The sequence below is a fragment of the Erpetoichthys calabaricus genome, chromosome 3 (assembly GCF_900747795.2).
Source record: "Erpetoichthys calabaricus chromosome 3, fErpCal1.3, whole genome shotgun sequence".
In the NCBI taxonomy this organism is placed as follows: Eukaryota; Metazoa; Chordata; class Cladistia; order Polypteriformes; family Polypteridae; genus Erpetoichthys; species Erpetoichthys calabaricus.
This window is the reverse complement of record NC_041396.2, coordinates 122,777,305-122,789,391: the sequence shown is the minus strand read 5'-3', so window position 1 is coordinate 122,789,391 and position 12,087 is coordinate 122,777,305. Positions and strand designations below refer to the sequence as shown.

At 40.1% G+C, this 12,087-nt stretch overlaps 1 protein-coding gene across 2 annotated transcripts in view; it reads right to left on the bottom strand.

Annotated features, from left to right (window-relative positions):
• Positions 1–12,087, bottom strand: part of urb2 (URB2 ribosome biogenesis homolog) — a 187,102-nt gene that overhangs the window by 144,113 nt on the left and 30,902 nt on the right. For both annotated transcript variants that reach the window (XM_051924247.1, XM_051924246.1), the window contains exon 2: positions 933–1,066. In XM_051924247.1, coding sequence (XP_051780207.1) covers positions 933–1,058 — 126 coding nt within the window. In that variant the 5' untranslated portion in view covers positions 1,059–1,066. The remainder of the gene's footprint in view (positions 1–932; positions 1,067–12,087) is intronic.

Genomic DNA, 12,087 nt, shown 5'->3' with positions numbered 1-12,087 from the left:
GAGCTCTGAAACTTTTGATCCCCTTTCCTGTTAGGATAAGAAGCTTCAAAAGCTTCACAGGGCTGTTTGCCCATCACTAACTTCAGCTGCAGGTCTCCAAAGTGACTTGCTGAAGTTGCTTTCTCCAAGCATGCTATCTTAAGCCCTTTCACAGCTACCTAGAAACAAAACCATGGTCTAGCAGCAGCTAAGCAGACATGCTGGAAAGCTCCTGTGTATCATTCTCTGTGTCCCAGACAAGGCACACTCTTTTTAAAATGTGATCACACAGTCAAAAAGTATACATAATAGGGAAAATGCTTTGTATGTTGCACGTTGAGGTGTGGAGGGAAATACTGTATGTTGGAATTGAGTGTGGGAAAAAAAATATCAAGCAAAACAAATGCAGTGCAGCTGCAGCACCACGGTGGCTTCTGAAATCTGCTTCATCCCAGGCAGAACACAAGGCAGGGTTGTGAGTCATGTAATAATACACATAATGCTATGCAAGTCTTACAGTTGTCACTTCTTCAGTCATGCTTTAGCAGGCATATATCCTTCACACACAAGGATACATGTGACCCTAATGGAAAGATGAACATTATTTGTTGAAGACACATGTTTAAAGTTTCAAATGATAACTTTTCTAGGGAGAAACTTGAAAGACAGTGATGATGTACTTTAGTAGTTAGCGTTATGCAGCAGTAGCCTGAGAAAAAAACAGATTTGTTATAGTACTTGATAACCCATTTTATCTTTAACACTGTTTAAAATGCAAATCTAAAAAGCAATTTTAAAAACAAGTATGACTTTCAAAGATTTGCACATCAAAGATAATCTTTTTCTTCAGTGTAATATTTTGAAAAGAAATCTGTATATATACAACGTTAGCATTCATGTTACAACTCAAAATTAAAAGGACTCAATAGAAAGCACGTATTTGTAAACTTCACCTGTTCTTTGTTGGGCAAGAAGCACAAGGGGGAAATCCAGGCAAAGTGAGCCAGCTTCAACTTGTCTTTCCATGGTGTTTTTGATCCCTTTAGCCTCAAATAGATCCCAGTGTAAACAGAAGCCATCAGCACACCTGTAAAATTGTGAAAAAATGTTTAAAAAAAAAACCACATTTTCTAGAACCTCCTTTACAGTACCAGTACTGTTTTCTCCTTTCTCTTACAAACAGAAAATTCCAATCTGAACAAACAAATCCAAAACAAAAAAAGTACATACACAAACATACACTCAGTGGTGTGCAAAAGTATTCAATCCTTTTGAAGGTCATCATAATTTTCTGCATGACAGAAGATTTGTACACATACAGAATTTATCCATTCAGTATTTTTAAAGTCAAATCTTCTGCGGTAACAATACATTTCCAAAGTCAAAATAAACCATTTTCTGTAAATATTTAAGAAGAAAAACTCAAAAGTTAGTGTTTGCATAAGTATTCAAGCCCTACACATTAATAATTTGCAAACTATAAAGGCAGGAAAGACCCAACCATTAGCAGCAGTGACTCACTAGCAGAGGAACATCAACCACTTTTTCCCCCCATTTGAGGTGAATGAGGTAACTGATGCAGAGACCAGAATGACACTGTCATCAACTACTAACAGTATGGCATTTACTGTTTGCACACCTGATAGAAGAGCACTTCACTGTGTCAACCTAAGGTAAGCTGGTGGCCCAGATGGAATTCAAGGGAGGGCAATCCGAGACTGCACAGGACAGCTGGGAGAGGTGTTCAGCAACATTTTTAATCTCTCTCTGTCATAATGCACTGTCCCTAAATACTTTAAGTTTGCAATCATTGTGCCTGTTCCAAAGACACTAATCAGCAGCCATAATGACAACTGACCTGTAGTTCTCACCCCCACTATAATGAATGCTTCGAGAAGCTAGTCCTGAGGCACATCTAATCTTCACTTCTACCCACCTGGGACCTGCATCAACTCACCATCAGAGCAAACAGGTCAACAGAAGATGTCATTAACACTAAAATACCTGAAGCCTGCGAAAATATTTGTAATGCCAGGCTACCTTAGACATAGAACACACATGAAATGTATGTATTACAAATAACGATATGTTATTTACCCTATACCAGGGGTGGGCATATTCAGTCCTGGAGGGCCGCAATGGTTGCAGGTTTTTGTTCCAACCCAGTTGCTTAATTAAAAACCAATCCTTGTCAATTATTTAATTGCATGGCTTGCTAGTGCTTTAACTCTGCCATGTCAGGTCATTCTCATATCCTAGATTTATTTTCTTTTCTAAGGATATCATCCAAATGATTTGAAGTCTAAAACAGATGAGTAATTCTCAGTGCTTCACTTTTTTTTCTTCACTTTCCTTCCAAGTATTTAATTAAACCAAATAGTGTGTGATAAATACACACAGGTGTAAATGAAAACAAGCTAAATAGAGAAATGCTGGTCTCTTTTGTCATTTGAATGGTATTGCTAATTAGGAGCAATTAAAAACCAAAAACACAGCTGTTTAAGACTAAAATAAGCAATAAGGGTTCAAAATCTTAACGAGCGAGACAACTAAAGTGAAGCTGAAGTGTTACTTGAGCAATAAGGGCTTCTTATTAAGCAATTGGGTTGGAGCAAAAACCTGCAGCCACGGCGGCCCTCCAGGACTGAATCTGCCCACCCCTGCCCTATACAATTCCAGACACCTCACTCCCAGATAAAGAGACTTCAGCTACCTCTGTGACTGACAGATTTGTAAAACAAAGACACTGATGAGGAGGTGCAAGGAAAATTAAGGTGGCCTGGCATTACGAATATTTTTGCAGGCTTCAGGGATTCTAGTGATAATACAGCTCTCCATGCTGCAGCGACTCACTTAGAATACCAGGGGGCATACAAGAGGATGTTATCTGTAGACTTCAGTTCCGCCTTTAACACAATCATCCCTAGCAGGATGGTGAGCAAACAGCTCAACCTGGATGTCAATCAGCACACACTGGATGGATCAAGGACTTCTTAATTAACCAACCACAGACTTAAGCTGGGGACCCACCACTCCTCAACTCTGATGTTCAGCACTAGATCTCCACAGGGCTATATGCCAAGTCCTCTTCTTTATCTATACTAATTAATAAAAGGCAAAGCCCTCACTGACTCATCACTAATTCTGCAACTTCCCGTGTAGGTGGAAGGCTGAAATTTGGCAGGCTGATTCCTTACAGCTTACTTACAAAAGTTAGGCAGGTTTCATTTCGAAATTCAACGCGTAATGGTCATAACTGGAACCTCTTTTTTCACAATATACTGTAATGGATGGCAGCTCAATGGCCGTGGGAGGAGGAGTTGAGTGTCACGTCATCACGTCTCCCACGTAATCACGTGAAAAGACTGTGAACGCAGTAGGGAGAAAGGAAGGAGGAGCCGCAAACAGCGAAGAACAAAAAATTCATTAAACAATTGAGAAGGGAGCGAAACAATAAGAAGCGAGCGACTAAAGCATACAAGCATCTTCATAAGGGAAACAAAGCACGGTGTAAAACGTAAGTTTAAATTAAGTTTATAGAAACGCTCCCGCTGCGGATTGCAATAACATATTCGGGAGATAAAAGTTTAATGAGAAGACGCGAGGTATAAACGAACCACATGCCGTAGCGCAACGTTAGGGGCTTCACCTCTGGCGCTCATGTTCGAGATTCGATTCCCCAGAGCGGATGCAGTGAGTGTGTACGCCTGATGAGTCCAGAATTAGGGAGAAACACGTGTAGCATACTCTTTGCATTATTTGAAAGTAAACTATTAAAACCATTCTATGATCTGCTTCTCGCAACTGAAAGACGGCACATGGTGGATGTTAGCCGACTTGCTGACCGCAACGTTAGGGGCTTCAACTCTGGCGCCGCAAACAGCGAAGAACAAAAAATTCATTAACACTAGAATTACCAGAGCCTAAGAAAAAACTCGTATATCCGGCCCACCTTAAATCGCTTCTTAAATCCGTTCACACCTCTCTGCCAGCATCCTTTGTCCTCTAAATGTGCTGATAAAAGACAAGCTGCCAGCAGCCGGCTATTCCATCCCCCCACCGAGTTAGAACGTGAGCGAACTTTTCCCAGCTCACGCCTTGATTGTTTACCTGGGAGTGAAGTGCAGTTTTACAGTGGAAATGATAGATCGTTATTTGGAAGACTTCCGTTTCTAAAGTAATCTGTGTAAACACATTGTTAAAACAGAAACTTTTTCATATTTTAGTAATAAATGTTACAAAATGTAGTAGGCATAAACTATAGAATATATAAAGCCAGAGTTCCAAAGATCAAATAAACACTTTCACAAAAGCTTCAAGAATGATTCAACAGCTTCTGTGGCGTAGTGCGCTAAGGTTTGCCTCTTAGCGCAGAGCAGCTTTTCCTTGCCTCACAGACCTGAGTTCGATTCCCCGCTGGGGATGAAGTGTTGCTTTTTTTTCTTTTCTTTTACACCTCAAACGGACATAAAATTTATACATTGGTATGCACTGTCAGTTACTGAGATCGTTATATTTTCATGTGGGATGCTCCTTTTAAAATATTTTTTTTAACAATTGAGACTGCAATTAACAGGAACAACTGTCCTTATAACTTATTTTTAAGATCCATAACACACAGACAGACAGAGCACTGCGTAATAGAGAGACAGACAGGCAGAGAAGTCACTAGATATAGAAATAAACAGGGAAGCCACGTGTACTGAAAGAAAAAAAGAACAACATGTGCGTTGTCCCTGCTGTACTGAATAAGCGCAGGCGCTCTAACATCACCCCTCCCCCCATCTGACAGATCGGGGGAGGGGTGATGTTAGAGCGCCTGCGCTTATTCAGTACAGCAGGGACAACGCACATGTTGTTCTTTTTTTCTTTCAGTACACATGGCTTCCCTGTTTATTTCTATATCTAGTGACTTCTCTGCCTGTCTGTCTCTCTATTACGCAGTGCTCTGTCTGTCTGTGTGTTATGGATCTTAAAAATAAGTTATAAGGACAGTTGTTTCTGTTAATTGCAGTCTCAATTGTTAAAAAAATATTTTAAAAGGAGCATCCCACATGAAAATATAACGATCTCAGTAACTGACAGTGCATACCAATGTATAAATTTTATGTCCGTTTGAGGTGTAAAAGAAAAGAAAAAAAAGCAACACTTCATCCCCAGCGGGGAATCGAACTCAGGTCTGTGAGGCAAGGAAAAGCTGCTCTGCGCTAAGAGGCAAACCTTAGCGCACTACGCCACAGAAGCTGTTGAATCATTCTTGAAGCTTTTGTGAAAGTGTTTATTTGATCTTTGGAACTCTGGCTTTATATATTCTATAGTTTATGCCTACTACATTTTGTAACATTTATTACTAAAATATGAAAAAGTTTCTGTTTTAACAATGTGTTTACACAGATTACTTTAGAAACGGAAGTCTTCCAAATAACGATCTATCATTTCCACTGTAAAACTGTACTTCAGTCCCAGGTAAACAATCAAGGCGTGAGCTGGGAAAAGTTCGCTCACGTTCTAACTCGGTGGGGGGATGGAATAGCCGGCTGCTGGCAGCTTGTCTTTTATCAGCACATTTAGAGGACAAAGGATGCTGGCGGAGAGGTGTGAACGGATTTAAGAAGCGATTTAAGGTGGGCCGGATATACGAGTTTTTTCTTAGGCTCTGGTAATTCTAGTGTTAAACAATTGAGAAGGGAGCGAAACAATAAGAAGCGAGCGAGTGAACCATACAAGCATCTTCATAAGGGAAACAAAGCACGGTGTAAAACGTAAGTTTAAATTAAGTTTATAGAAACGCTCCCGCTGTGGATTGCAATAACATATTCGCGAGATAAAAGAACGCAGTAGGGAGAAATGCAGGAAGAGCCGCAAACCGCGAAGAACAAAAAATTCATTAAACAATTGAGAAGGGAGCGAAACAATAAGAAGCGAGCGAGTGAAGCATACAAGCATCTTCATAAGGGAAAAAAGCACGGTGTAAAACGCAGGTTTAAATTAAGTTTATAGAAACGCTTCTGGGAACAGAATGGGGGCACGTGGCGGACGTAAGGCGACTTGCTGACAAACCACAAGCGTGACCTTGCAGGTAACCACCCATACAATCAGATTGTGATTCAGAAAACGAATGCCATGAATGTAATTACCACGATCTACATACTGTCAAATAAACGAAACACACGCCATAGCGCGACAGCTGTGAAAAGGGAGCTTCACAAAAAAACAGATCCTTAACAAACTGTTATTGGTATATTTTCGATCTGTTTAAAAAGGTTTTCTTTTCTTCTTAATAAAAAATTAAAAGCAGTACTTCGCCGCAACAAAGCGCAAGAATTTGGCTATATATATCTGCTTCTCGCAATTAAAAGAGGGCACGTAGCGGATGTTACAATCAGATTGTGATTCAGACTAGGAATGCAATGAATGTAATTACCCCGATCTACATACAAGGCGAAAGTCTTGCAACATTCAAAGATGATGGTTTGGGATAAGTGCACCATGGAACATAAAAGAGTTTATGAAGCTTTGAACCAAAAAAAGCAAGATCTCAGAGATCGTAAAAAAAAAAAAAAAAAGGAGGTAATGTCGTTTTACTCGCTGTAGATTTTAGTCAAACGTTACCAGTTATTCCACGAGGGAGACCAGCAGATGAACTCAACGCGTGTTTAAAATCTATGCTTCTCCCACGGTCGGTTATATGTCGCGTGTTCTCGGGTAGGTACACCAAAAAATGTATACATTTAAGCATGTAATGGGCAAAGAAAAAATGAGGTATACCGAAGGCACTGCAGTAGTACTCAATGTAACTTTACTTCTTAAATGTTAATGTTTTACTGTTTAATAATTTGTACGCTTCTTATATGTTGTTCAAATTCTTTTTTATCAAAATACCAGTGACAGCGCAATGCACGATAACATGGAGTGAATACACCATACGCATCCACCCACGGCCGCCCTGGTGTGCGCAGATAGGAGTTGATTCTACAATAAAATAAAATAAAGATAAAAAGAGTAATACAATCATCACCCATAAAGCGGACAGCAGACATGACGTACTATATGTGTACCAGATTTCAAGTCAATAGGTGAAACGGTTTGCGAGCTACAGGTGATTTAAAATCCTGGACAGACAAACGAATAGCCATGGTAGCAAATTATAGAAGAAGATTTTACTGTTTAATAATTTATATTTATATGAAATGTGCTTCTTATATATTACTTCATATTCTCATATGATAATGATGTTAATGTTGTTTATATTCATTTCTATGTTATTGTAAGTGCATGTATGTGTGTATATGTATGTATGTGTGTATATGTATGTATGTGTGTATATATATATATATATATATATATATATAGTCGAAATAGTTTTACTGTCAAATAAATGCAAAGAGTACGCGACACGTGTTTCGCCCTCATTCTGGGCTCATCAGGCGTACACACTCCACTGCACTCCCTCTCTATTTCAACCATTCTATGATCTGCTCCTCACAAACTGAGGGCACCGTGGCGGATGTTAGCAGATTGCTGGCCAACCACAAGCGTTACCTGGTAGGTAACCACCCATACAATCAGATTGTGACACAGACTACGAATGCTGTGAATGTAATTACCCCGATCTACATGCTGTCAAATAAACGAACCACACTCTGTGGCGCAACGTTAGGGGCATCGCCTCTGGCGCTGACGTCCGAGGTTCGATTCCCGAGAGGGAGTGCAGTGGAGTGTGTACGCCGGATGAGCCCAGAATGAGGGCGAAACACGTGTCGCGTACTCTTTGCATTTATTTGACAGTAAAACTATTTCAACCATTCTATGATCTGCTCCTCACAAACTGAGGGCACCGTGGCGGATGTTAGCAGATTGCTGGCCAACCACAAGCGTTACCTGGTAGGTAACCACCCATACAATCAGATTGTGACACAGACTACAAATGCTGTGAATATATATATATAAAATATATGCGTATATGTATATATAATATTATATATATATATATATATATATATGTATGATATATCTGTATATGTGTGTATATATTGTGGGATATGGCCGGCCTGTCACCCTGGCCAACACCCCCAGGCCGCCAGATGGAGCTGTCCCTGCTGCATGGAAGTGCCCCGAATACCAGCAGGGAATCATGGACGATGGAGTTTTCCTTTACAGCCCTGCTGGATATCACAGGGGCCAACAGATGACGCTGCAGGGAGGCCCAGAGAGGAGTTTGTGCCCTATAACCCGGAAGTTCGTCGTAGGCAAGTTCCGGGTTGAAGAAAAGGACTTTTTATCTGACCCGGAAGTGATAATAAATCACATGGACTGTAGGATGGGAAACACTTCCGGGTCAGGGAATATAAAAGGACTATAGGAAATCCCAGACGTCGAGCTGAGCTGGGTGGAAGGGTGGCAATGCGTCTGGGAGTGTGGAGGATTATTGTTTATTATTATTATTATTATTGAGTATTGTGGAGAGGAGGGTGTTTTGTGCAGGTTATTGTCCTCATAAATATTTATATTTGGACTTATACCTGGTGTCTGGAGTCGAGTCTGAGGGTTCAAGGGGTCACGGAGACCTCAAACTATCACAGTTGGCATAGTTTCGGCAGGATTCTCTGGTCGTCAGTTGGCAGAGGACCTGAATTTAAATAATTTTTACTTTGGACAGAACCCTGAGAAGACAACTTTCTGACACACTGCAATATATGTGTATATGTATATGTATATATATATGACAGCAACACTCATAACAATGACAACACAATTACATTGACAATCATGTTACGTTATTTTTAAAATGTTTCCTTTACTTTTTCATAACCTCTTTAACACACTACTTCTCCGCTGCGAAGCGCGGGTATTTTGCTAGTAGTATATAAAATTAAAAAAGCATCTTCGACAGATTCAATATATGCTCTGCATTTTAATAATGCCCGTATGTAGTTTCTCTCTCTCTCTTGTGCTGACTAAGTTGGGTAGCTTCTCAGCCATCTGCCAATAGCGTCCCTTGTATGAAATCAACTGGGCAAAGCAACTGAGGAAGCATGTACCAGAAATTAAAAGACCCATTGTCCGCAGAAATCTGCGAACCAGCAAAAAATCCGCGATATATATTTAAATATGCTTACATATAAAATCCGCGATGGAGTGAAGTGCAATATAGCGAGGGATCACTGTATATATATACACTAGCAAAATACCCGCGCTTCGCAGCGGCGAAGTACTGCTTTAAAATTTTAAATAATAAACTGAGGGAAATTATACCAATAATTATTTGTTAAGGATCTCTTTGTATACAATGTTGTCAGTTCGCCCCTCCGGTTGTAATATGACCAAGTTGTGCGCTGAGCTTACTCTTGAGCATGCAACGTATACTTGGCCATGTGAAAAGCAAATCAAGAACAGCAAGACCGCGCCAGCTGCGGAGCTCAGCTTGGAGCGAAATGAAGTGAATGAAATGAGGTGAATGGGAGGGGAGATGATCACGTGACTCCAACACCCGCCTTAACTCTCCATCCCTCCACAAACACACAAACACAGTCTCTCGGATCCCAACTCTCCTATTTATCTATATATATATATAGATAAATAGCAAAATACCCGCGCTTCGCAGCGGAGAAGTAGTGTGTTAAAGAGGTTATGAAAAAGAAAAGGAAACATTTTAAAAATAACGTAACATGATTGTCAATGTAATTGTGTTGTCATTGTTATGAGTGTTGCTGTCATATATATACATATATATATATATATATATATACACACACACACACACATACATACATGCAGTTTCAATAACATAGAAATCAATATAAACAACACTAACATCATTATCATATGAGAATATGAAGTAATATATAAGAAGCACATTTCATATAAATATAAATTATTAAACAGTAAAATCTTCTTCTGTAATTTGCTACCGTGGCTATTGGTTTGTCTGTCCAGGATTTTAAATCACCTGTAGCTCGTAAACCATTTCACCTATTGACTTGAAATCTGGTACACATATAGAACGTCACGTCTACTATCCGCTTTATGGGTGATGATTGTATTACTCTTTTTATCTATCCATCCATCCATTTTCCAACCCGCTGAATCCGAACACAGGGTCACGGGGGTCTGCTGGAGCCAATCCCAGCCAACAGAGGGCACAAGGCAGGAAACAATCCTGGGTTTTTATCTTTATTTTATTTTATTGTAGAATCAACTCCTATCTGCGCACACCAGGGCGGCCGTGGGCGGATGCGTATGGTGTATTCACTCCACGTTATCGTGCATTGCGCTGTCACTGGTATTTTGATAAAAGAATTTGAACAACATATAAGAAGCGTATAAATTATTAAACAGTAAAACATTAACATTTAAGAAGAAAAGTTACATTAAGTACTACTGCAGTGCCTTCGGGTATACCTCATTTTTTGTTTGCCCATTACATGCTTAAATGTATACATTTTTTGGTGCACCTACCCGAGAACACGCGACATATAACCGAGCGTGGGAGAAGCATGGATTTTAAACACGTGTTGAGTTCATCTGCTGGTCTCCCTCGTGAAACAACTGGTAATGTTTGACTAAAATCTACAGCGAGTAAAACGACATTACCTCCTATTTTTTTTTTTTACAATCTCTGAGATCTTGCTTTTTTCGGTTCAAGGCTTCATAAGCTCTTTTATGTTCTATGGTGTACTTATCCCAACCCATCATCTTAGAATGTTGCAAGACTTTCGCCTTGTACGTAGATCGGGGTAATTACATTCATTGCATTCCTAGTCTGAATCACAATCTGATTGTATGGGTGGTTACCTGGCACTGTAGGGTTGCCACCCGTCCTTTAAAATACGGAATCATCTCGTATTTGAGAATGAAATTGCGCGTCCCGTTTTGAATCAATACGGGACGGGATTTGTCCCGTATTTTTTTTATCATTTTTTTTAAAGCAGCGTCTATTGCAAATCATCCCACACGCATTTTATGAAGATGCCTCCTTTCCTACTTTTGATTGGGTAATACTTGATGTCATCATTAGTTTGATTGGTCTTTTTAACTGTCCAGTGAGGAGGGCGGGTCTTTTAAGTAGAGTCCGCAAACTGTTGGCACTGGGATGTGGCACCCGCTGCAGTATGCGTCCCTTATTTTTTTTGTATTAAAAGTGGTAACCCTACCTGGCAGGTAACACTTATGTTTGGTCATGAAGTCGTCTAAAATCCGCCACGTGCCCTCTTTTAATTGTGAGAAGCAGATATATATATAGCCAAATTCTCGAGCTTCGTTGCGGCGAAGTACTGCTTTTAATTTTTTAAGAAGAAAATAAAACCTTTTTAAACGGATCGAAAATATACCAATAACAATTTGTTAAGGATCTGTTTTTTTGTGAACCTCGCTTTTCACAGCTGTCCCGCTACGGCGTGTGTTTCGTTTATTTGACAGTATGTAGATCGTGGTAATTAAACTCATGGCATTCGTTTTCTGAATCACAATCTGACTGTATGGATGGTTACCTGCCAGGTTACGCTTGTGGTTGGTCAGGAAGTCGCCTTACATCCGCCACGTGCCCTCTTTCTGTTCCCAGAAGCTGATCATAGAATGGTTTTAATAGTTTACTTTCAAATAATGCAAAGAGTATGCGACACATGTTTCTCCTTAATTCTGGGCTCATCAGGCATACACACTCACTGCATCCCCTCTCGAGAATCGAATATCGTCAGCGCCAGAGTTGAAGCCCCTAACGTTGTGGTCAGCAAGTGGGCTAACATCCGCCATGTGCCGTCTTTCAGTTGCGAGAAGCAGATCATAGAATGGTTGAAACTGTTGCCCCTAACGTTGAGCTACGGCGTGTGGTTCGTTTATACCTCGTGTCTTCTCATTAAACTTTTATCTCGCGAATATGTTATTGCAATCCGCAGCGGGAGCGTTTCTATAAACTTAATTTAAACTTACGTTTTACACCGTGCTTTGTTTCCCTTATGAACATGCTTGTATGCTTCACTCGCTCCCTTCTCAATTGTTTAATGAATTTTTTGTTCTTCGCTGTTTGCGGCTCCTCCTTCATTTGTCCCTACTGCATTCACAGTCTTTTCACGTTATTGCAATCCGCAGCGGGAGCGTTTCTATAAACTT